This window comes from Saccostrea echinata, unplaced genomic scaffold, assembly GCF_033153115.1.
Source record: "Saccostrea echinata isolate AGI-Se365-2 ecotype Australia unplaced genomic scaffold, CSIRO_AGI_Sech_v1 ptg000034l, whole genome shotgun sequence".
Classification (NCBI taxonomy): domain Eukaryota; kingdom Metazoa; phylum Mollusca; class Bivalvia; order Ostreida; family Ostreidae; genus Saccostrea; species Saccostrea echinata.
The window spans coordinates 3,784,279-3,812,239 of record NW_026889783.1 but is presented as its reverse complement, the minus strand read 5'-3'; the positions used below and the strand labels follow the sequence as shown (position 1 = coordinate 3,812,239).

General features: G+C 33.3%; 1 protein-coding gene across 1 annotated transcript; it reads left to right on the top strand.

Annotated features, from left to right (window-relative positions):
- Positions 1-305: 305 nt before the first annotated feature.
- On the top strand, positions 306-27,926 carry LOC133199694 (uncharacterized). Its single transcript, XM_061335564.1, has 31 exons — positions 306-311; positions 3,778-3,874; positions 4,068-4,265; positions 9,920-10,050; positions 10,603-10,711; positions 10,794-10,954; positions 11,099-11,227; positions 11,329-11,440; positions 11,617-11,807; positions 12,052-12,162; positions 12,481-12,564; positions 13,411-13,546; positions 14,496-14,660; positions 14,913-15,140; positions 15,424-15,533; positions 16,339-16,378; positions 16,481-16,578; positions 16,797-16,908; positions 17,041-17,219; positions 18,461-18,571; positions 20,415-20,495; positions 22,563-22,686; positions 22,910-23,089; positions 24,367-24,591; positions 24,852-24,970; positions 25,092-25,152; positions 25,350-25,586; positions 25,674-25,916; positions 26,223-26,459; positions 27,336-27,425; positions 27,680-27,926. Exons 1-31 carry the CDS (start codon positions 306-308, stop codon positions 27,892-27,894), a joined length of 4,320 nt encoding a protein of 1,439 aa, XP_061191548.1. The 3' UTR covers positions 27,895-27,926.
- Positions 27,927-27,961: the final 35 nt, after the last annotated feature.

Below are 27,961 nucleotides of genomic sequence, written 5' to 3'. Positions count from 1 at the left end.
TTTATATACTTAGTAATGAAAAGTATATCGGGAGTTCGATCGTCAGCTATTCTTTTTTTCCGACGAAAATATTAAAACAAATTTTGATGCAAATAATGTAAGATTTCTGAAATATAATGATTGTTCATTCAATTTTTTTACTTGATCTATTAGGATTCACATCAATGTTTAAAATTAAGAGCAATTCTATGTAACTACTTTCACTTTCATATAGGAACAGTGGCACACATACTAGTACTTACAGAATTTTATTCAAGCTTGTTAAAGTTTTTGAAAACCTCATATCATTTGCAGCAATTAGAAAAATGGCAGTAATTGTTTTCAAAAGTCAAAAACCCGATTTCTTATACGCATGATAGAAATATTCAAGAAAGCAACTATTACATACGGGGTATATATCTCTCAGTTGATTCGATACGCAAGAGCATGCTCTACGTATGTACAATTTCTAAAACGAGGTAAATTATTGACAAATAAGTTGATGAAACAAGAATATCAGCTGTCTCGTCTAAGTCATCATTTCGTAAGTTCTATGGTCGATACAATGACCTTGTCAGCAAATACAATTTATCATTGAGTCAAATGCTGACTGACGTTTTTCATACTAATTGTTAGGCCATTATTTACACACTGAATTGTCGACGGATTTTTCCATTATTTCCCGATCATGACAAGGAGCACACGGCGGGTGTGACCGATCGGCAGGGGATGCTCACTCCTCCATGGCACCTGATCCCACCTCTGATGTTTGGAGGTCCGTGTTTGCTCTGCTCCTATTTTGTATTGTATAATGGACTTTTGAGCTTGAATACTGTTCGTTATATCCATATATTTCATACGTAACCTTGGAAACAAAGAATTGAAAAGCAATTATTTAATTCATTATTTTGATTAGTCATACATGCCAAAAATAAAAGCAATTATTGGTTGAAATGTAACCGATTAATAAGGAAAGATCTTTAATAATTTTTAAGGAAGAAATGTGATATTTTTTAACGTTGATAATGTTTATAAGTTGAAATGTAATCGATTAATCAAGGAAAATCCTTATATTATTTTAAGGAAGAGGTGCGACACTTTTTTCCTATAGTAACAATACCAAAAAGTGATTTCTAATTATTTCCCTGTATGCTTTGATCGGTTTCTATCTTTTTACAGAGAAAATTTCTTAACGACTAGAAAGCAGTTTTTTGAGTCCACATTTCAAAAAATTCAACATTTATTCTAAAAATAGAATGTTGTTTAGAGGGTTACATAAAACAAGAATCATGAAGTGTAAAAAGCTGGATGGAAAGAATGAAAGAATATATTGCAGTGCAATTAATTCCTGGATGGTCCTTAAAAAGTCAAATTCTGATTGCACGAACCATAAAATAAATAAATGTAAGCACATAGCTATGGTATGTCCCCGGTGTCACCATCTTTATACTATCCTGGATATTAGGAACCTTTACGTCTGGCTCAAAGGTGGCTTAATTGTGGCTTGAAGACTGTCTAAAAGCTACCTTTAAGCACCTATAATCCATCTTTAAAGCACGGCATAATGATAGTTTTATGATGGTGTGTATATATATGTATTATACTAAATGATAGCTAGCTTAGGGATGACTTAAAGATGATCTTTAATCATACTTTTAACACCTATAAGCCGTCTTTATAAGAAGCTTAAGGAAGTGCTTCATCTTATAAAAGAATTATCTATGGAACCTCTATAATTCAGTTACATGTACATCATAAAAGAACAGCACATCAAGGCATTCTCAGAACATTTCTGAAGTTGATGGCACTACAAATGCTGTAATATCAAAGAAATTATTAACAGCATTTTAAGGAAAGTTTAACAGAGATTGAATGCGAAGGACTTTTAAAAGATTTTGAGATATTTTTGGTTTTGGTCACATCGTTTAAATTTTCACTGGAAAGCATATTTTTTGTTATTTCTTGAAAAGACAAGAATCAACTAAAATGGATTACTGGAAAATGCTTTGGAAGATACTTCCGCTGATACTGCTAGATCATCCATGGTATCTGTGGAATATGAAATCGGTTTAATTTACTTATACTAGTATATGGCAAGTGTTAAGTGGGTCAGTAAACGATGTATTCACACATTTTCCAGCAAAAATGACGCTTTTTTTTCGATTAATTTCACTGGCTTACTTTTTCTTTTGAAAAGGATTTAAAACAAAAAAGCAACTGTGAAAATGTAATACCTTGCACGAAAGAAATTAAACAGTCTAAATCATGAGATTTACGCGGAGTTTAGCACAACATTGAAGTAGAAGATGCGGTATGATCGTTTGACACGGGTGTTTATATTAAATGAATGAAATTGAAGTAATATTGACAATTGTCATTGGTCATTTGCAAAATTACTTTGTTAAAAAACAATCTGATTGTACACACAAGTACTCTGAAGTTGACATTAAAAAGATGCTCGAATTTCTGATTCACAATATCTATGTGGTTTTTGGAGACCAGGTCTTCCAACAATCTATTAGAATTCCAATGGGTACCAGTTGCATTATTAGCAGACCTATTTTTGTATTCATATGAAGCAGAATTTATTCAAAAAACTTCTGCATGAGAAGAAGAAAACACTTGTTGTGGCCTTCAACTCGACATTTAGATATATCGACGACGTATTGTCAATTAACAATGGTTATTTCCATTCTTATGTCGACACGATATATCCCGGTGAGCTTGAGATAAAAGATACCATAGAGTCTGACACATCTGTTTCATATTTGGATATTTTATCAGAAAAAGACGTTAATGGTAATCTAACAACAAAGCTTTATGATAAACGTGATGACTTTAACTTTTCAATCGTCAACTTCACTTACTTATGCAGCAATATACCCGTATCACCTGCATACGGGGTTTATACATGTATCTCTCAGTTGGTTCGATATCTAGAGCATGCTCTATGAATGAACAATTTCTAAAACGAGGTAAGTTATTGACAAACTAGTTGATGAAACAAGGATATCAGCAGTCTCGTTTAAAGTCATCATTTCGTAAGTTCTATGGTCGATACAATGACCTTGTCAGCTAATACAATCTTTCACTAAGTCAAATGCTGACTGATGTTTTTCATACTAATTGTTAGGCCATTATTTATACACTAAATTGTTATTTCCCGATCATGACAAGGAGCACACGGCGGGTGTGACCGATCGGCAGGGGATGCTCACTCCTCCATGGCACCTGATCCCACCTCTGATGTCTTAGATGTCCGTGTTTGCTCTGCTCCTATTATGTAATGTTTAATGGATTTTTGAGCTCGAATACTGTTCGTTATCTCCACATATTTTATTGTTTTATATCAAAGACTAAAATGTTCCGTGATATTTCTTGTTTCTGCTTTAAAAATATGAGGAAAACATACATATTGCGCTTCTCCTTATTAGTCTCTCTGGATACCCGGAGTTAGTTATACGTTTCACCAAAGTAATGATAAACCACCACGATAAAAAATACATGTACTCTTGTAATTATAAGTGGTTCATCTTTGAATGAGCTATTCAAATAGTAATATAAATATAGAAGATGGAAAGTGCCAATATGACATAAAATCCCAACCAAAATTTTACCGTCTCCGATTCAAACATAAAGATCATGAAACACCACAGGTTGTGAATATATCTAACACAAAAGGTAGCCTTTATAATAACCACTCTCGTAAGTGTTAATAGTGCCTAACGATTCCTGATAGACTTTTATACAGAAACACATTTTTCTACTTTCACATTGATTAACAATTTCCATTTCAAGGCTTACCAGTTAGTTTTCGTCCTGCAGTTGATTTCGGTCGCAAATGCTACCCCATTCTGTATTGCCAACACTACTGTATCTACTCCAGCTCCCAATGGTAAGTGTTCAAAATAATATACACTTGTTTATGTAGTATGAAAATGTGTTTTCTTAGGAAAAAATTTAACAATCCATGGATCATCAAGATTTTGAAAGAAAGGTTGATAGCAATGTAACATATAATTATTAAGAAATAATCTATTTTATGCCGTATCAGTATGTGATATACCGTTACATTTGATCGACATTAGCGCCACCTTTCCCGACCTTACCCGGAACATTTCAAACCCGAGTGGAGGCCAACATTATTGACAAGAAAATGACAGTGTCTGCTCAGGAGTACTTCAACAGTCAAAAGGACAGAGCAACTCTGATTATGGCTTCAGAAGGCAACACGCCAGACACACTGGTGTACGACTATACCGACAATCAACTCTTCTACGTTCACGGTAAAACAAGTTTTATTTTGCTCTTGAATCCAAATTCCAGATTTTTAAAATAATATTAGTAAAGCATTAATATGACTTGTAATTATATATTTAAGTTAGAGTTATATGTATCTAGGTGCCTTTAAACTTTTACAATTTGAAACAAACACGTATATTAAAAGAAAACATCAGGAAAATTTGTTGACTAGAATGAACTAGAAGACAGTCTATGTGAAAGTTTTTTTGGACCACACAGGACATTCGGTTCTGTGTAATCACTTAACACATAGGCCTAATAGCTTTCCTTTTACCAGGGATCGCTCCCACATAATTCGATGGACGGTCCATGCGGTTTTAATGACATTTATTTACGTATTTGGAATTGTACGGTATTTTTTAATTATAATGCCCTGTTCACACGGAGAGTTTAATGCCCTGTTCACACGGAGAGTTTAATTCGCAGTAAATTAATGCGAAGTAAAATGATGCGAATCAAACTAATGCGAATTAAATTGCGTTCACACGACAGCTAATGCGAAGTAAATTAATGCGAATTAAAATTTTATTTCTACAACAAGGCTATTCAGTAAGGCTATTATGACGTCATTTACAAATCACGTCATTTTGTGCAGAGCAGATATACATTTGACATTATATAAATAGTGCACGTTTTTGAGGGTAACAGTTGAAATTGACACCCCAAGGAAAACCATTGTCAACCGACGCGTCAGCGGAGGTTGACAATGATTTTCCGAGGGGTGTCAATTTCAACTGTTACCCTCAAAAACATGCACTATTTATTTTATTATACTGAATGTCTTATTGATTTCGAATGTCATTAAAAAAAATTCGGAGATAGTCGTTAAGTCCACTCTTAGAAAGCTCTCAAACTCCCCGCTTCTATTTTTCTCAATTGAAAGCTTCGGAAAAGATTTACCAACCTCTTTATTGTTTGTTTGCTATACTCAAAAAGTCCTTTATCATCTAAAGTTTGCACTCGCTAGGATGTTTCGTCTATCGTTTGTTGTTTTCAAGTAAGCTACATCGGACGCAAGCTTTTATTGACGTCGTTTATTCGACTTCTTTCAAACGCACAACTGACGTTCTGAGAATTCTACGGTGAACCGTACGCGCATGATTTGAACGCATGTGACATTTTCGTAATGTTACCCATTGCCAAGAGTGTTGCTAACGCTGAGGATAACATTATATAAATAGTGCACGTTTTTGAGGGTAACAGTTGAAATTGACGCCCCAAGGAAAACCATTGTCAACCGACGCGTCAGCGGAGGTTGACAATGGTTTTCCGAGGGGTGTCAATTTCAACTGTTACCCTCAAAAACGTGCACTATTTATTTTATTATACTGAATGTCTTATTGATTTCGGATGTCATAAAAAAAAATTTGATTTGGAGATCGTCGTTGAGTTCACGCTTAGAAAGCTTTCAAACTCCCCGCTTCTATTTTTCTCAATAAGAAAGCTTCGGAAAAGATTTACCAACCTCTTTATTGTTTGTTTGCTACTCAAAAAGTCCTTTATCATCTCAAGTTTGCACTCGCAAGGATGTTTCGTCTGTCGTTTGTTGTTTTCAAGTAAGCTACATCGGACGCAAGCTTTTACTGACGTCGTTTATTCGGCTTCTTTCAAACGCACAACTGACGTTTTGAGAATTCTACGGTGAACCGTACGCGCATAATTTGAACGCATGTGATATTTTCGTAATGTTACCCGTTGTCAAGTGTGTTGCTAACGCTGAGGGTAACATTACGGATTGTTAAACGCGTCTAAACCAATCAGATTTTAGTATTTAACATGAAAGTATAATAATATATAAATAGTGCACGTTTTTGAGGGTAACAGTTGAAATTGACACCCCAAGGAAAACCATTGTCAACCGACGCCTCAGCGGAGGTTGACAATGGTTTTCCGAGGGGTGTCAATTTCAACTGTTACCCTCAAAAACGTGCACTATTTATTTTATTATACTGAATGTCTTATTGATTTCGGATGTCATAAAAAAAATTCGGAGATTAAGTTCACGCTTAGAAAGCTTTCAAACTCCCCGCTTCTATTTTTTCTCAGTAAGAAAGCTTCGGAAAAGATTTACCAACCTCTCTATTGTTTGTTTGCTATACTCAAAAAGTTTTATCGTCTAAATTTTGCACTCGCAAGGATGTTTCGTCTGTCGTCTGTTGTTTTCAAGTAAGCTACATCGGACGCAAGCTTTTATTGACGTCGTTTATTCGGCTTCTTTCAAACGCACAACCGACGTTTTTAGAATTCTACGGTGAACCGTACGCGCATGATTTGAACGCATGTGATATTTTCGTAATGTTACCCGTTGTGTTGCTAACGCTGAGGGTAACATTACGGATTGTTAAATGCGTCTAAACCAATCAGATTTTAGTATTTAACATGAAAGTATAATAATACGGATTGTTATATGCGTCTAAACCAATCAGATTTTAGTATTTAACATGAAAGTATAATAAAATGTCAATCTAATTAAAATTAGATCTTCCATTCGCTCCCCGATTTTTTAGTTCCTCGCGACAAAAAAAAATCGGGGAGCGAATGGAAGATCTAATTTTAATTAGATTGAATAAAATGTCATAGTGTCTGTACACATTTTAGTGATTGACATAATTTTCCTTTGTTTTCCACTCAAAAATAGCACAAGTATTTGACCATCGACATGTGGCCTGTGACTTAATTCTGCCCTTACGCATGCGTCAAAATTTAATTCTAATAAGCTTCGCTTAGCGTTCACACGGAGCTAATGCGAAGTAATTTAATGCGCAGTAAACTAATTCGAATTAAACTAATTCGCATTAAATTCTCCGTGTGAACGCGGATCAAATTTAATTCGCAGTAACTAAAGGTAAAATTCGAATTAAACTCTCCGTGTGAACAGGGCATAACAAACATTGAAATGACTCCGGGTCGAAATAGTTAAGCTCAAAACCAGACACTGAGACATCAGACATACTGGTCCGGTGTAAAAAAAAATGACACATCAGGCCAGAGGCACTGCACATCGGTCAGGTCCGATGGTCTGATGTCTTTCGCATAGACTTAGAAGAATTACTAAAAATTAATTTCACAATAGATACATGTACATATTATCGAAGTTAGTAATAAACATACATATTTACATTCAATATGCATTTTGCTTATAAAGTGTGAGGAAAGCTACGGCATTCAAAACACCATAACACGGACAGGGGGTCAAAAGGTTAAAGTATGCGTTTTATTTTGACGTCACAAACGTTGAACGCCGTGGAAGTGCAACGTCATAAGCGAAAATCAAAATTCACGCTCACATTCAACAGAAGCTGTTGCAACGGTTCTTCCATTAGCCTAATTATAACTTACCCGAAGGATAATACAGGGATTTGGATATATAAGTCAATTTGCAGTCAAGGCAAGGAGTTAAAAAATGTAAATATAAGCATTGAATCATTATTTTTTGAAAGATATAGTCTCATAACTGCAACGGTGTGTGCAAACAGATTTCCATAACGTGCTAACACGCGTTACTCAATTTGTTTGCACACACCGTTGCAGTTATGAGACTATATCTTTCAAAAAACAAGAAAACATTGATGTAACCATCAATTGTCGCCCGGGAAATAAATAAAGTAAACAATGGAAATGAGTCTTGATTATCAAACCGCTTCGATATATGTGAAAAAGGCATGCGTCTAAATGATGGAGACGATAGTCGAGAATATTTTGAAAACCTATAGTCGGATGAAAATCGAACAAAAACGATAATCTTTTAAACTTTATCAATTCCTCAAATAAATGTTGGCTGCATAAAATATAAATTGAAACCAGACACATGCATCACCTATTTTCAGAAATGTCTTTCACTTTAAGAATATAAAACACGAACTGTGTAAAGTACGTTTTTACGTTTTTATGCGATAAGTAAAATTCGATGTTCTTATAAAAAGGGACCTGTCGGTTTTTCGATAGTAAATGATAAGCAACTTTATATATTAAATATGAAAAACATATATATTTTTACAGATTCACTTTATGGAAGTAAATATATTGTGTATCTCGTAATTTATAAAGGGAAAGAACATTCTGATTAACAATCTTTTTAATGTTTAGAAAACCTTTAATTCTGAACAACTTCTCCCACCTCAATCCCCATATACCAACATTTAAACTTATATGTATAGAGCAGCCCGGTCCTCCGGGCTGCAATAATGATTCAATGCTTAAATGTACTGGTAAAATCCGGAGTTATATCTTCATAGCGCATCAACTCTCGAGTGACCTCTAAACTATTTTTTTGTATTCACATTTGGTTATCATTACTTCAGACATGCCTTAGCATGACTAAACTTCATTATTATGCTTCCTGTCAGTTTGTCTCTATATAATCAATACCCAACTATTTTCGCATAGTGTTCTAAGGATTTATATAGCGTAAGCATACTATGCCGAAATAGTGCACGGCTGTCTTTTCTAGAGAAAATGTATTTAGCACCCACGCTGGGGATCGAACTCACGATCTCGAGAACGTCAGTCCAACGCGTAAACGATTACGCCACAAACACCGCTACTTTAGGGAATGTATTTTCAAGTATATAAACGTAGTTTTTATACATTTGTCACAAAACAAGAAATAAATGAATATAATTTCTAAAAGACTGATATTATTGATAAGGATCTTGAAGAAAAATTCTCTAACAAATAATCGAATTTTTCAGTAACCAAAATTGCAACGTAACATGAACTGGTTCTTCGGAGTCAATAAAACGCTTTTTGATATAACGCTTGATCAAAGAATGTTCAAGAAAATTTTCATTTAGATTTAACGTCTGCAAACAGGTTTGGGATTTGAGAATTTAATTAAATTGTCGTATACAAACAACAGTCAGCATAATAATTATAATAGTGTTATTATTTGGATGTACTATGCCGAAATAGTAGTCAGGGTTTGACACATAGTGCACTCGCCTCCGGCTCATGCACCATGTGTCAAACCCTGACTACTATTTCGGCATAGTACATCCAAATAATAACACTATAATATAAATAAGCAAGAGGAAAATGGTCGGAATGTCTAAAAGCGGTAATATAGTGTTTATTCATAAGTTTTTGTGAAGTTTACAGTATCTGTATATATATCACGTTTGAGCTAGATAGTGATATAGTACCGATGAAAAAACTTTTAATACTATGAATCATCACTTCCTTTTGGGTCAGTTATCGACTTATACACACAAAAACGTATACATTCCTTTATGAAATGAACGTAACCCTTACAAAAAATACTATAGTTAGCTATTGTTAACTATAGTTTACTATAGTTAACTATAGTGATAACGTTGAAACTATGAAAACCATAGTTAACTATAGTGAAAACTTTGAAAATTTTGATTTACTATTATAGTGATAACTTTGAAAGCTTTGATTTAATTTTGTGAAAACTTTCACACTGTAGTGATCACTTTAAAAACTTTAATTTACTATAGTGATCACTATGACATTATAGTGATAACTTTGAAAACTTTTAATATAGTAATAAATTTGAAACGTTGATTTACTATAGTTAACTGTAGTTTACTTCAGTATTTTTTGTTAGGGAAATGACATATATTTCATTTATTTCAAAACTCTCACTACAAATTAGTTGCCTTTGACTGTCTTTCAGGTGGACGGTGCCAGGTAAATGACTTATTACACGACCCAAACAGTTTCTTATTTGGAAATAAAATACAGAATGGAGTTCCCCACACATTTACTTCTAATGGCGCTCTGCATTTTATGAAGACGTACGGCCAGGTAAGGACATAAATTCTCGAGATCGTAATATTATTAAGGTTAGAAACGATAAATGAACGAGAGAGAGAGAGAGATAGGGGGGTATTGAATTTTCTATCATTATAATTCGAACTCGAAATAAAAAACAGCACAGAATATACCACATTCGTTTCATATTTGGATGTTTTACTGACTATACACGTTCATGGCCAAGTAACAACTAAACTATATGACAAATGTAATAACCTGAGCTTTTTCATTGTCAACTTCCCTTATTTATGTAGTAACATACCACTGTCACCTGCATATGGGTATTTATGTATCCTAGCATGCTCTGAGTACGATCAATTCTTAAATCGAGGCAGGTAACTGACAAACAAGTTGATGTTCAACAATCTCGTTTAAAATCAGCATACTGCAAATTGTTGTTTTTATAACCAAAATTATACCTATCGTTGGGTAGTATTTTGACAGATGATTCATACCAATTGTTAAACCATTGTTTTTATACTAATTTTTACAAATGATTACTTCGTTTACCGAATCAATTGATTGTGATTTTTTTTTCTCTAGACATATATGGGACAATCACTTGTGCGAGGAATAAATGCCGATCACTGGCGAGCATGCTTATCATGGCCAAATCCTAATGCCACTTTCTTTTTGGATTATTATTTTACGGGTAAGATTGTTATCAATCCACAAGAATTATAAATATCATACTTTAAGATACATTATAACATCCTGTTATTTGGCAATGTCAGCTATGGACTGGGTGAACCCAGTTTCTTACCAACAACTTCCCCTCAGAGCCGAGGCTACCGGGGTTCAGGTGACAAAGAACTCCACTCAACGGATGTTTCACCACATTTATGACTACTTTGAGTTCCGGCTAGATTTAACTGTTGAGGATACAATTTTTGAGGTGTGTCCCTTTTTTTTTAACTTGAGAAAGTACATTTTAAGTTTTCTATTAAAAAATTGGGAAAACATTTAATACCCATTATCTTTTATTTTCATATTTCAATACCTGAAAGTTTACTTTTAAAATAAAATTGTATGTGTTCAGACACCTGCTGGGGTTTATTGTGCAAACAGAAAACCGACAAAGAAGATGGTAGGAATAATTAATTCTAAGGCTTACCACTACCGACTAGAGGTCATATCAGAGTATGATGGAAACGTTCAAACCAGTATAGTAAGTATCTACAAAGGGATGGTCTTTAAAGGAATTGTCATCTTGACATGTTAAATACTACGGCAGTTAGCCGAACCATTTCTTCTTATTTATTGTTATAGGTATATTACAATGAAAACTACAAGCTTGTGCGGTATGACTACAAGAATTTAGCCAACTTACCACCCACTTATTCTCAGAACCCTCTTTCTGAAGTTCACGATTACAACGCAGGTAATGGACGCCAAAAAATTGTGTTGTAATCTACATGCACTTTGAATTTACAAGCTGTAAAATTATTAATTTTTTATAAAATTTTCAAATTAAATTTTCTCTTCGGAAAAGTTTCCTGCAAATTTATGCTTCAAATCAAATACCTTTCTTATAAATCAAATATATATTTTATTCAGGCGTTCGGTATATTAAGGATTTGGTCATCGGTAACTGTTCTGTACTTCCTCTAAGTAATGGCTCCATAGACAGCGTTGAATCACATGAAACCTTTTACGGGAACGGAACTGAGAAATCCGGATATTCCCTTCACATGAAGAACCCACTTCAATTTCTAAAACTAGACGCTAATTATGATTATGTTGGTCAGGTAAGGGGAATTAAATTGATTTTATCTGTTTGATCATATATGTTTAAAATTATTAATTAAAATTTAGTTCATGTAACTTCTCCTGCTATAAAAAAAAACAAATCTGTTATAAAATAAATAACATTTTTAAAGGAAAAAATCTTAAATTCTTGATTTCAAAAAAGGTGATTTAACAAAAAAAAACTTGATTTATTGAAATAGAAACATATACGTCTTTCTCTGATATCTCCTTTTTAATTCATAGAGGCGTTGTCGTGGTAATGCCATGTGCGATGTTTTCAGTGGTATTCGATCGGATTACCTGGACACTAATGGATTTATTAAGAATGCTACATATGACTATTACTTTCTCTCAGTAAGATTACTGATTTTCATTCAGTTGCTATAAATCGAATGTTGTTTGTCTTTTTTGTTCGTTACATATTTTATTTTCCATTACATGATGAAATACAAACTGTTCAAGTTCAGTTCCATTTGAACATATATCAATAGTTTTGTATTAAATTGTTAAATCTTTTCATATAAAACAGTAAATTTTGCAACATTATGTGAAAAAGATGTTAATTATTCTTATGTGAATCTCATTTAGAGAATAGAAAATTTTGTACATTTGTTTAAATGTGTTGAAATTTCAAGTATAGTTATTTAATACGTAATTTAAATAAATTTACAGGAAGATTTTTCAGAGATTTCGATAGACAGTTCTAGTTATGATCCTACTGATGTACCATATCAACTTTTAGTAACACTTCTAGGTGTAAGTAAATTTCTATGTCAAAAATTGAATAAATTAAGAAGATGGGTGAACAAGGCGGGCGAAGTGCCTATAGTGCGACAAACATGAAGTGAAAAATAAAATCTCAATTAAATAAAAATTTTCTTTGATATTTCATCTAACATTAAAGTATATTTTATTGTGAAATCTCTACAATTTACAAAAATCTCACAAAGACTGAAATTATTAGCCTACGAAATAGCACACAAACACTAAAGAGGACAAAAAGGATCATTTTCTCACACTTTAACAAAATTTTTCGATATGAGTGGGTCTTCGCTCCATTTTTTTGAAAGTTGATCCTAAAAGTTTGCATAAAAATATACATTTTTTGGTTAACAAAAACATGGAGCAAAGACCCACTATACCTAAAAAGTACACTTTTATGTCAAAACAATCGCATCTTTCCGAGAAATACTTGAAGTCCATTAAGTCAAGGGTCATATCACAAACACGATTTAAATGCCACTATTTACAGAAGCTGCGTGGCGGAGTGGTTAGCGTGCTAGTCTCAAAGCAATATGATACTCCGGGTTTTTATTGTTAGGGGTTCGAATCCCACGAATACCATTTTATTTTTTTAATAAAAGAATAATTTTTTCCGAGATCTTTTTTTATCAGAAAAGTTTTGTTGGTCATAATTTCATAAATTTCAATAATGAGAACTTTATTTTAAATACTTAATTCAAAAATTGAATGTGATTTTATTAATATCTGAAGCTATAGGCATTCTGCACGCCTTGTTCACCCATCTTCTTTATGAAAAAATAAAATGCTAAATACTTAATGTGGTTACTACAGCATTAAGCCTTATCCTCTTCTCTGTAGACGGACGGTTCCCCTGAGTACTCTGTAACTTATAACTTTGTGGACTACGTGTTTGAGGATCAAGACATCAGTTTGTTCGACGTGTCTTCTTGTTACTCGGCAGCAGCAAACCTACAATTCCAAGTCAGAATTCCCGGTAATAAATTCACCTCACACAGCAAACTTACAATTCCATGTCAGAATACCCGGTAATAAATATAACCAACCTTACGCACAGGAAACCTACAATTCCAAGTCAGAATACCCGGTAATAAATACAACTCACACACAGCAAACCTACAATTCCAAGTTTGAATAACTGGTATGAAATACAACTCACACACAGCAAACCTACAATTGGAAGTCAGAATACCCGTAATAAATTCACCTCACACACAGCAAACCTACATTCCAAGTCAGAATACCCGGAAACAAATACAACTCATTACACAGCATACCTATAATTACAAGTCAGAATATCCGGAAACAAATACAACTTAATTACACCACAGCAAAGTTACAGTTCCAAGTCAGAAACAGAACCGTAGCAAGTGTTTCAAAAGGGGGGGGGGGCATATTAAAAAAAAATACCTAAACCGACCAACATTGGGGGGACAACTTCCCAAAATTATCTGAAAAGCAAAATTGAAAAAAAGAAAAAAAAGGGGGGGGGGCAACTAGCATCTAAAGGAAAATTTGCTAATTTACTAAAATAAAATACTATCCCCACCCCCTCCCGCGTTCTACGGGCCTGAGAATACCCGGTAACAAACACAAATCACACAAAGCAAACTTACAATTCAAAGTCAGAATACCCGGTAACAAAAACAACTCACTCACGGCAAACCTACAATACCTAATCGGAAAACCTGGTAACAATTACCACTCACACACAGCAAACTTACCATTCCAAGTCAGAATACCCGATAACAAATACAACTCACACACAGCAAACTTACAATTCTGAGTCAGAATACAGTAACAATTGCAACTCATACACAGCAAACTTGCAATAAAGAGCATAATGATTATGCGTTTGAAAAAGTTCGTCATATTCTAGTTTTTATTTTATTATCCCGATTTAATATTTTTTTGTCCCAAAATAGGAGTCTTTTACAAAACTGATGAAAACCTGATGAAAATCAAGGCTCAGGCAAAATTCGCAGAGATCCTTCAGGTGTCATACATCCGAGTACAGGACGTACGCTTAGATTACGATAACTCCAATGTGTATATATCAGCCACTGTACTAGACAGGACACCCCCATCAGGTCAGTCTTCACTGACCTTTATATAAATATCAGGGCATCCGATTATGTAAAGTTTACTCTGGTAAACAATTATTTCATAGAATGTTTTTTCCAAAGAAAACTCAATAATGGCAATGTAATTAAAAATATCTCTAAAAATGAATAGCTTACGCATACAACGACACTGATGAAATAACAAAAGATTATATTGAAGTTTAAAAAATCGGTAAAAAATAAGACTTCATGGTCAACTTGCATCTTTGTTTCTTGTAGCTCAATTTACGTACATACCAGCAAAAGAACTGAGCAGATCAGGTGACCTACAGTATAGCAATGTTCTCAGTCCCCAGGACTGTGCTAAAAACTGCATCACTAATTATGATTTTACCTGCAACAGCTTCGAGTTTTGTCCCGTTGGTACCGGAAATTGCAGACTGAACAGGCGACACAAAGAAGATGGGACAACAACCCTTTCTTCAAGCCAGTGCGATCATTACTCAAGTAGTGTATCTTAAACGGCTAAATTCTAGTCTTCATTTTCTCCCCAGTGAAGTATTCTTTTCTTGAGATATGATATTAGTGGTATGGATTTCATAATACAATAAATCTATAACAAAAGTAGATTTAATATATGATTTGAACAGATGGTGATATATCCGAATAAAAAAAAAGAAATTTATCTTTTTGGTTGAGAAAGGTAATGAGTTTATGAAATGGCAATGGTAAGTTGAAAAGCAGCACCTCTACAGATATTGTGTATTTTTATTCTAGCACTTTTTTCCAGGAAATATAAACGGGCCAACAGTTCAAGAAACACCGGTAGATGAGGCATACGATAATTTGAAGACGGCTGTTTATCAAAAGAAATTCCGACTTCAAATCTTCGGACAACAGGTAAAATACAGGTTAGATTAACCCCAGGAGAGGTCAAAAATTAGATTAGATTTACGTTAGAAGACTTAAACATTAGATTAGATAAACTTCAGAAGAAGCTAGATTAAAATACAAGAGATCAACTGACTGGATTAACCTTATGACAAAAGGTAAGTTTTACCCCAGAAAGGGTTTTAAAAAAAGAGGTTACTTTAACTTAGAGGAAAAGTAAATGAGAGGAAAATTAACCTAGAAGAAGAAAACAAAAAGCTTAGATAAATCTTTAAATCAAAACCAGATAAGATTAGCGTTTATTACCTTTGAGGCAACTTGTTAGATTAACCTCAGTAGAAAAGTCCAAAATCATGTTAGATTACACCTACAAGAGGTCAGCAAATTTGATAATCTTAAATTAAAGTAACATGTTAGATTGACTTTGGGACACCAGGCCCCAAGACCATAAACTGAGAACAAACTAAAGTCAAAACTTTGATTTTGAATATCTTGAGTAAATATTCACAAATGTGCATGAAAATTTGCAGGTATGCATAATACACAAATTCATGCACAAGTTGAAAAATTTGTTTCAATATCAAAATTGTTTTAAATAATGTATTGATTTGAAATTTGAACTGCAGTTTGTTCTCAGTTTATGGTCATGGAACCTGGTTATATTAACTTTTTGGACAACAGGTTGGGTTTAGCCTTAGAAGAGGTTTAAAAGTCACTTATTAATTAAACTTCTCCATTGCACAAATTTATATACACTGTACATATTTCATAATTAAGTTTAAATTATTAATTAGATTGATTTCTTTTCATGCAGACCTTTGACTCCTATGCAGTAGACATTAGAATTCTGTTTGGTAAGTTATAACATCTTATTACATGGAGTAATGGTGTTAAGTAAAAAGAATCTTTGTTTTTGTATTGGAGTGTCTTTATGTAGACGAATTTGAATATTGAAGGTTGGATGGAGAATGTATCTTTACCCTCCATAACAGGACAATTTTCCTACGGATTAGAAATAGTTGATCCAGCCACACAAAATGTGATATCCTCTAATGTAAGCTTACAAAATCTCCCTTAGATGTCTGATACTTTGATATCAACTTTTGTGCATGTAATTAAGCTATACAACGTTTTCTGAGAAGTATGATCTAATAAGTTAAGTAATTATAAATTGTTTAACGATTAAATAGCGTATGATAATAATACGCTAATGAATAATTAAAAAAGTAAATAAATAATTTGAAAATTTACAATACAATGTTTATTTATAAGGTTTGGTACGATATGACCTACGGATTGGTCAGGTTCGATTTGACAAATACAGAGCCTACTCCGCCTTTTTACACAACAAATCCCACCACCACGATAGAGGATTTCAATACAGGTAACGGTCACATTTTGTTTCTCTTTGATTATCCAAATGTATCAATATTAGTTCTTGTTCTTATGACATTTTTGTTCTTGCTGAATTATAATGGTCATATTTGCGTTTTTATGGTGTTTACTTGTATTTAAGGTATATCATACACCATTGATCGGTCTCTTGGAAACTGCTCAGTAAATTCTATACAGCTAGGATCCTTTGGAACAGAACAAGACAAAGCCGCCATGATGAAAAATGGAGCTTTTGTAATAAAGATGAAGGGACCACTCGACATATTCTCCTTGAATGAATCATACCGCTGGGCAGGACAAGTATGTTTTTCCTATAGCTGTCATGACGTTTACTCAGATGACAAAAAAAATCCACTGATAGGAATGAAAAACTACCTTTTGTGCATTGTAGTGTTTATGATTGTAGTGTTATTCACATTCAAATAACTAGGTCAATGACCTGCTTTAATATGCTCCTGGGTATTTCTTGGAAAATACCTTTATTTTTTACACTATGACCAATATTTTCTTTATTGATGAACAATGCTAAATAACGAAACTCTCTTGATAATAAAATATGGTGAAATTGGAATAAAGTTGCTATAAATATAAATTAATATTTTGAGTTTGAGCAATAAACTTGTTAAATTATTTCAGTCCGAATTTTCTCTGTCGATTTTCAAAATTTTCTCAATTTAAATCTAATATAACGAAAATCTGAATGATATGAACTCTAAATTATTTATTGCAATAATTTACATGCATTGTCCCGCGCTTTTTTTTTCTTTTTTTTTTCTTTTTTTCTTTTTTGCTGGTATTAAAATTATATGAGGTCAGTGATGAAAATCTCGAGATAGGTTATCTTGAATGATTTTTGTTAATATTTTTGATATTTTTCCCTCTAATAATGCAAAGTCGCAAAATTTAGTCCGAATTTCCTCTACATCACCATAAATTTACCTTTGTTTTGGCATACTTCAAATAGTGAAACATTAAACTTTTATATTGATTTTGCATTATTTCTTGCCTATTTTGTCCATTTAGAACAATTTTTGATTTTAAGAAAGTGTGTTTTATAGCAATCCGTTTCTGTCAACTGAGTAAACGTCATCCTTAAGTACAGAAAGAAACCCACAAACCAAACTAAAAAGGAAACAACAAATAAAAAAAATATTATAATAGTCAAAATCTTTGCCAAAGCTTTTGTAGAATTCGAAAAATAATAATCCCTTGTCTTTATACATGGTTTGGACCTCCGAAAAAATAGTTGTTTTATGGTCATAGGTCTCTCTTTTGTAGACATTTCATTTGAAATATACTTAAGTTGCAATATAAATGTCAAAATATGGCTGAAATACTGCCAACTCGGTGTATCATTTGAAATAAAATATTTATTTACTTGACTGCCACATATACAGATACGTGCTGACAAATCATGATTCTGGTGAACTCCGCAACTACTGTAAACTAACACTCAGAATAGAGAATGCCCATATTCTTTTAACATATTCATTTTTGGCAACGCCAAAAGAAAACAATATTGATTGGTTGACATTGTTTAGAGAACAGTACGTGGTATGCTTTGTGACGTGTTTGAAGCGACTACAACGGACTTTAAAGTCCCATCCATCACCCAAACCTTCACCAGTGTTCTTCAGTTCTTTTTCATGACGGTGAGTGCCTTCTTATTAATTACTTTCATTGCTTAGCAACTTTCTAAATTATTTTTAAGTACATATTTAGATTTTTTCTAAATTTTTGGGTTACCTGAATTTTATAATGAAAAAAAAAAGTTTTAAGTCTTTTGCCTCTTTTGTATTCTTAGGTAACGTCAAAACTTAATCGAAGCTTCATTCTACAAAATTGTACATGTATAATAGTATTCAAATTTGTTCAAACCATGTCCTCTAGAAAAAAGGGATGAGGGCACAGAAGTGGCAAGAGTCTTACGAAGAAATGCACTTTATAGGAAAATCTTTAAAAATCTTCACAAGAAGTACACGTCTACCAATTGACAATACACAATGTTTAAGCATCGTGATGTAGTGTAAATTAAAGTCTGTCCAAATCATGGCATTTGTTGCATGGATGAGACAAAAATAGTGGTAAAATTTTTTACATTGAATGTAAGGAAATTCTTTAATAATGCCTTTTCTCAATAACTACAAGACAACAAATAGTCATATTTGTATGCAAGCATTTCTTCTAGAGTAGATTCAAGTTTGCTCATACATTTACTTTTGGGAAAGACCGAATGGGACCACCATGGGTGTAAAAAATTCTACAAAGATAAGGAAATTTTCTTTTAAGAATAAAGGACTGTATTGGGGTTTTCTAGTTTTAGAAGGTAATACTAAGATCAGGGAAAAAAATAGGATAATGTGATTCAGAAAAAAAAGTTAGGATGACTGCTTAGACCCTGTACCTCATTTTCCATATAGTTATTATTCTTGTCAAGATCAGATTTCGTTCCGAAAACTAGAAAGAAATGTGAAACAATACAAAGATAATTAAAAGAAGGTGAATATTGCTGACTGCTTCTTTATTGGCCGACCTATAATTTATTCAAAAACTTCTACAAGAGAAGAAGACGCTTGCTGTGGCCTTCAACTCGACATTTAGATAAATCAACGACGTTTTATCATTTATCGATAATTACTTTCATTTATATGTCGACTCGATATATACAAGTGAACTCGAAATAAAAGACACCAAAGAGTCTGTCATATCTGTTTTATATTTGGATATTCTTCTTTTGGTAGACGATAATGGCCAATTAACAACTTAACTTTTTTGACAAATGGTATGACTTCAAACTCTCGATTGTCAACTTTCCCAATTTATGTATTACTATCACCTTCATATGGTGTTAATGACTCCCAACTTATTCGATACGCAAGAGCATGATCAATTTTTAAATTGAGAAGGGCTACTGACAAATAAGTTGATGTTACAGTGATTTCAACCATCTCCTTTATAGTCAGCATTTCGAAATTTCTGTGGTAGTTATAATAAACCTGTTTGCAAAATACAAGCTATCATTTGTCGTACCTCGGCTAACAAGTTTCATACTATATGTTAGACAATTGTTTTATGATTAATTTGACTACGGACTACTTCTGACTGCTGACGGCAGATGTGACCGGTGAACAGGGGATGCAGGGGATGCACCTGATCCTATCTTTTGAGTTTCCAGGCGTCCGTGTCTTATACCCTGTTTACAAACACACAAAAACAAAATGTGTATTGTTTTTAAGAGTTTTGAGATCGATCAATGTTCGTTGTCTTCTTCACCCTTTTCATAAGAAAAGGGATATTGTGTATTCTATTCAGAAAAAAAAATCCTGCTGATCTTGAAATTCTCAGACATTAATATCTGATAAGGTAGACAAATGGAGTATACTTTTATTAGTAATACAGATTGAGTTCTTTCTGTACCTTTTCTGAAAACTTTGATGATGGTGGAAAATAGATGTTGTAAATAAGAGAATTATTTTATCATCGAATTGTTTTTAGGACAGCTGGTCACAAACATCCGATACAGATCCCAATCCTGTAAACTCACAGCCAGTCAAACTGACAATATCCTCAGCAGAGGTAGGTAAACTCAGAACCAGTCAAAATGGCAATAACCTCAGCAGAAATAGGTAAACTCAGAACCAGTCAAACTGACAATATCCTCAGCAGAGATAGGTAAACTTAGAACCAGTCAAACTGACAATATCCTCAGCAGAGGTAGGTAAACTTACAGCCAGTCAAACAGGCAATATCCTTAACAGAAGTAGGTAAACTCAGAACCAGTCAAACTGACAATATCCTCAGGCAAGATATGTAAACTCAGAAATAGTCAAAATTACAATATCCTCAAGTGAAGTATATGAAAACTCAGAACCAAACTGACAATATCCTCAGGTGAAGTATGTAAACTCAGAACCAATCAAAATGACAATATTCATAGCCGTTGTATGTAACTTAAAAGCAATCAGAGTGATAATATCTTTAGCTGAAATATGTAGCCAAACATCCGCTGACAATTTCCTTAACCTATGTATGTAAACATACAACCAATTAAATTGACAACATCCTCAGCTGAGGTATATATACACACAGCCAATCAAATTGACAACATCCTCAGCTGAGGTATATAAACGCACAGCCAATCAAATTGACAACATCCTCAGCTGAGGTATAAAAACACACAACCAATCAAATTGACAACAACCTCAGCTGAGATATAAAAACACACAACCAATCAAATTGATAACATTCTCAGCTGAGGTATATAAACGCATAGCCAATCAAATTGACAACATCCTCAGCTGAGATATATAAACATACAGCCAATCAAATTGTCAACATCCTCAGCTGCCAATCAAACATTATGTCCTCAATTGACAATCGATCTGTCAATATCCTCAGGTGCCAATCAAACTGGCAATATCTCCAGTAAACTCACAACCAACCGAGCTGACAATATTCTTAGGCAAGGTGTGTAAACTCACAACCAGTCAAACTGACAATATCGTCAGTTGAGGTATTGACTGATTTTCAGCTCTACTGGTCAGAGACCAGAAGAGCTTTCGCGATAGTAAGGTGTCAGTCTTTCGTACGTCTAGCTTTGTCTATTCGTCTGTCTGTCTATATGTCTGTAAACAATTTTTCAAAATGCTAATCCTCGAACAGTTTCGGTCTTAGTTCAACAGAACTTTCTACACAAGTAGACTATACTAAGGTATACATAATTCTCTGCATGTTTTTTATTTCAATGAACAGTGTTCCATAGTTACTAAAGATAGAATATTTTGTGAAATTCTTTAAAAACGATACTTTTTGTACAGTTTTGTACTTATTACAAAACAAAATATTACACACGTAGACTATTTAATGTGATACACAATTCTGTTCAATGAATTTGATGAATAATTTTGTTACTATCAATAGAAAATTTCTGTGAAATTCTATTAAAAGGCTACTCTTCCTCAAGTTTTAGTCAGATTGCTATAAAAATTGCCACACAGAGACTAAACCAAAGATTTTATCTATTACTGTTGTCTTAAGTTTCAAGTTCAAGTGCTCTGTTATAAGTACATACTACTAGAAATACAGTCTCGTCAGAAACACCTGGTTTCATTGTTATCCTTTACAGCGAATTAGAGGGGATATGGTAACACGCTTGTGTGTGTGGAGTGGGGGAGGGGGAGGGAGAGTGAGTGCGTGCGTAACGGAAGTTATGCAAACTACAATTTATGTCGGGGTTGAGGTGTTCTTTTGCCAAAAGGGGAATCTTATCCGCTCTGTTCTCTATTGCATATATTTATCATATGCTTTTACGAGGGGATGTTCCGCTTTTCCTGTGCCAATGTTATATTTCTCTGGTAAATATTATTTGTAATATCTCAAAGAAGAGGTTGTATTACATTGAGTGTAAACTTAAAACATGAATAGGATTAAACTCAAGGTATGTTAAAATACGACATCTACCGAAATAGTAAGAAGAGGTACACATTAGCAAAACTGTTAAATCAGTATGCATACATCAATTCAGGATTACATTATATATTTACATGTATGTAGAACTGCCTAATACTAGCACATCGTTGATCAAAAATACATATGTTCAGATGACAAGCAGTGGTATACATTCATGTCGCTACATACTTTTAGGTTGGCCTCTTCATGACTTATAATTTCTACAACTTTAACGAAGAAGACCCTGATTTGAAGAATTTCGATATCACGCCATGCTTCACTGCGGACAAACAAGAAAACTTTGTCATGGTATTCAATGGTCTGTATTTACAAAAGACATTTGTTTATGAAAACATATATATCATATGTATATATATATTATGATATATTATGGTAGAATTTAGCACAAAATTTGGCAAATATGAAACAATATTTGTGTGGAAGAGAGTATTATTTCCATTCTGATATTCTTATTTATGTAATATTCCATTATGTTTTTAATTGTAATATATCTTTGATCTCTTTTTTTCCACTACGTGTAGGTAGTTATCATCCTTACTTAGACGTCAATCTAAAAACCTTTGAGAAGGCAGTTAGAATTATGATGGCGGAGTCATCTAAAGCCTCGCCTCTACGGTTTCAAAACTTGGAGGTTTCGTACGATAGCTACGCGCCATACATATTTCTTATTGGAACACTTGTTGACCCAGCTCCAAGCATCGGTGCGTAAAATATTCACTTTGACTTTAAAATATTTTATTACTTTAGACTTGCAGAAATGAATCTTGAACAATTGTCTATACGTCACAGTATGATGTTCTTTAATTAGGTATCCTTTTAAGAATTCTTGAAAAATCACAAAGCGGTATTTAAAGAGGCCTTGTCTAAATGTTACAAGCACATTTAGTTAACAAGATGAATAAAAGGTTATGCAAAAATATCTAGAGCTTTCGACCATAAGTTTTTAACGAGGTTCGCTCCTGAGCTTTTGAGCATATTGTTGTCTTAACCTATATTTCAAAAATTCTGCATAATGTTTTAATTTTTACAATACATTTGGATTCTACAATACCAATTAAACTATATTCAGTTAAAACTGCATGATCAAATTCCATACCAAAAGCATTAAGTGAGGAACTATATTTTGTGGCGGAAGGTTTTTTTTAGAAGAAAATGATCATTTTTTTTTCTTTCAAAGTATTTAAAGTATGTTAAGTTTGGATTCCTATTTTTACATGCAGTCTACACACAGTTATTATGTGCCGTGAACTATTTTATGCTGGTCCTAAATTATTTAATAAATAAACTATCATGAATTCTATCATCATATTTGATCAATATAGCAAATATATTGTGAAAATCCAGAAAGAAATAGCCCTAATTTAAGCTTAAAATTAGCACTATTTTAGTAATATCTAAAAATTAACATCACAGACCCCCATTTTAAATTTTCTTTTCCGCGTATATAAGACACTTTTAACCATTCTTCTTAAATTCAGTAAATTGTCATTACTTTCAAATGATTTTATTGCTTGTTAAATATTTAATGCCAGAAAAAAGATATTTTTTGAGTGCAAAAAGGTCAAATAATTGAACATGCGAAGTAATTTGAAAATTTTCTGTTGTCAAAAATTTTAATGTATCTATTCAAGATGAAATAAGACTGTGCTTCTGTTTCCATAGTTTATTTGAATAAAAATATTGGAGGAAAAACTTTAAAAATTGATTTATGTGTAAGACGTATTTACAGTGCAAAAAGGTCAAACTAAATGCTCTGTAGCGCCAAAAGAAGTGCATTGACCCCCTTTTTGTTTCGATTTTTAATTAAGCTATGTGTGTAGATTCTAAAAATATACTTGATAAAAAATTCTCATTACTTTTGATGACAGGATCCAACCTCCTTAAGTGTTCATTGATCAAGACAGACAATTCAATAAATGGAATTTACATACGTGGTGAACTAAAGTAGTTCTGATTTAGATTAAAATTCTGTTTTCAGATGATTTCACATTAACAGAAAAAGGCATGCATCCACCAAAGAGCGCTGCCACAATTTCCAAGATTACATCAGCTGCGGCATGTGCCAATCAGTGTCGGCAAAACCAGAATTTCCTTTGCCAAGGATTCTATTTCTGTGTTTCGAGCTCAACATGTGTAATTAGTCAGTCTCATGTCGATTCCGGTCCTTTACTCTACACTGCATTATCGTGTGACCATTACTCAAGTACTTACTATTTTTAGAAATACTAGTATTATTTTGGAGTCATATTTTTATTGTTATTTTAGCATTTTTTAATGAAAATTTCGTAGGATCATCATAAATGAAAAATATATACTAAAATTTGGAAGTTATCAACTGTAATTTGAAAAATAATTTTAAAAAAACCTTATAGCATTAGTTACCACATTTACTGCTATAATCACTGTTTCTGACAAGTACAGGTCACATGTTAAAATCTGTCTTTTTCTTGACTCTCCAATCAGGAACCGTAAATTCTACAATCGCAGTTCAGCCTACCGTCGATGAAGCTCTTTCCAGAATTTCAAACGCGGTGTACGGCGGAGAGTACCAATTCCCCGTTAGTTATGGGACATCGGTCTATGTACGTATCAATAAAAGATTGACAAGAATGTTAATATCATTGTAAGATCGACATACTGATACACGTACCAATACTCGACTTAACTTTCAGAAATGCTCTGATGAATTATTTTTGTTTTAAGACCTTCAATGCAACAATGGTCCGAACTAGTGTTCTGAGAAATGGAAGACCAAACGAGTCAAGTACTGAGTATTTATTTTAATCTTCTATTACCATAGTGCATTACTTATAATGATGATAATGATGTTTTCTAGAAAAACTTAGGAATCTTTCCTGATTAAGAATTCCGTTACAAGAAACAATTCTATATTGTATAAGTTGAGTTACTACCGTAGTAAACTGTTGTCTTTTACTCCGTTTCGTATCCTTTACATTTCAGATCTACTTCTAACACATTTCTACATATATAGGCAGTACTTCATTTTCACAAAAACGGACACGTCTTTTAGCGGAATTTCGGTGGAGGACTGCGCGAGGCGCTGTATATCGAACTTGGAATATGAGTGTCTTTCTTTCAGTTACTGTTTTGATCTTGGAGATTGCTTTCTTAGTCACATCCACGCTGATAACTCCTCTGGAATCGCCCAACGTCAAGAATACTGTGACTTGTACTCACGTAAGTCACGTGTTATCACAAAATTGCTCATGTTTAATCCAGAATATCATATCAAACGCGTAAAGCAAGGAACTTTTGATATTTTAGGTTACTTCCTGGATCAGTACACCGTGTCTTCCGGAGTGATATATTCCGTCAAGGCAGACGCAACCATTCCCAATGTACCTACAGCAAACTTATGTGCTAAAATGTGTTCACAGTACACCAAATTCCCCTGCAAATCATTTGAATATTGTACAAGCACAAAGAACTGTCTTTTGTTGAAGGTACATGAGCTTGACCTGGAGGCCACTGCAGCTTCACCAAGTCTAACATGTACTTTCTATAGTAGTAAGTAGACGAGTAGGAATGGACTGTATCTTTCACAATTATTACTGATCACTTTTACTTGCTGAAATATAATTATGTTCCTTTAAATTTATAAAAAAATAAATTATAAATATGAATATGATTAAGTCAAAAAAAAAAAAAAAACACAGGAAAACTTAACACAATCACAAAACTTACATTGTTTTAATATAACAGTGCTATGTAATCAATACAATACACGTGCAATGACTGCAACGCGTATTAATTAACTAGGCCTAAATTTTAAACACTGTAAGTATTAAAAATCAAACATCTATTTTTTCACAGGAAACTTTATTCATGATTTCAAATTATTGCAAAGAAAGACAATTACATTTGCAAATGTGTTGGAGTTTTCGAATGTATCGAGTTCTCAATGTGCCAAATTGTGTGTGGAGCAAGAGGGGTCAGCTTGTAGAAGCTTTGCCTACTGTAATATGACGTCATTATGTAGACTGACGTCATCTCATCCAAGACAAGCTGATAACTCTGTGTCCCAGAGTGACACGTGTGACTTGTATTCCAGTAAGTTGAAGTAAAACTCCATATTTATAAAAGACTTTGTATTCGGTTTTTTTTTTTCTCAAATGAATTGTGCGTAGTCCTTCAATTCAGAATTATAATTATTAATATTTACATTTGCCAATGTCTTTCCTTATATAACAATACTAATTAAATTGAAATTCAATTTTCAATGACATGCAGTTGGTCACATGATCAGACTTTCTTGCGTTTGGAAAGCAAACTGCACGAGTCATTTGCAAAGTTCCGATTGTGACGTCATATGACGTCTAAGGTACGTTATGTTGCATTTCCATAGAAAAGTCTAAATAGTGCCTATATTTCTTTGTAACACGAATAAAAAAGTAAAATATGAATATAAGAAATAAAATATCATTTTTTAGAGTTTCATTGGGCTATGACATGAAGTCGGTACGTGATCAAATCTACTATAACGCCCTTCAGGCGTTATAGGATTTGATCACATGACCGACTTCATGTCATACTCCAATGAAACTCTAAAAATGATATCTTATTTCTTAATTATATTACTTTAAATTTATTATTTAAACAACTGAGAGAAAATTTTACATCGTTATAATTTTTCAGTGAAAAAAATTCGTATTCATATAAAGAAACTTTGAAGATTTGTCTTTAAAAAAATGAAAGTTCTATGAATTTATTTGCAAAGTGACATTGAAAGTTTTTCTATGAAAATGTTTGTCTTGTATGAAAAAGATATATTGTTTTCTTGTCCCATTATCATGACCTTGTGGCAAAATACCATAGTTCATCATAGCGTTGCGAAATCTTTTCAAAAGAATGGACTGGCCTCAACTTGGAGTTAACATTTATTGACTGTTTATTTGATAGTGCTGAATGAATGTCTTTTTATAACAGGGAGATTCTACAATCCGTCGTCCTATTCTAGACCTAGTATCAACAAAGCTCAGACTTCTAGTAGGAGTCAGGCCAATGGCTACAGTCCAGGTAACGGCAGATTAAAATTGTTGATCTCCTATCAGATGCTACAGTATGAACTGTAGATCACTAAATTTTCATGACATGTTATATTAGCGAGATTTTTGTTTAGAATTATAAGCGAGCAGACAGTCTCGCGGATTTATGCAAAAATAAAGTTTTCGCGAAAAAACATGATTTACAGTATTTTTTTTATACAAAACGTATAGTAAATGATAAATTCCATTACTGTTTAGAATAATGTCTTTGGTTAACTGTTTCAGGAGCCATGGCGGCCGTAGCCCTTTCCCTCTTCATTGCTGGATTAGCAATTGGAATATTAGGACTGTATTTTTATAATTACAAAAAAGCAATTAAATCAGGCGACAATATTGATCTAGTAGAACAATATGGAGATAATCCAAACTATGATAATATATCATCTGAGTCGGATAGCAATAGTGAAAATACTCCAAAAGAAGAAGCTGCCGATTCCTAACATGGGGTCAAATGTCATGTCACCAAGGAAAAATCGATAATGAAAGAGTCTGTCTGATATATATATA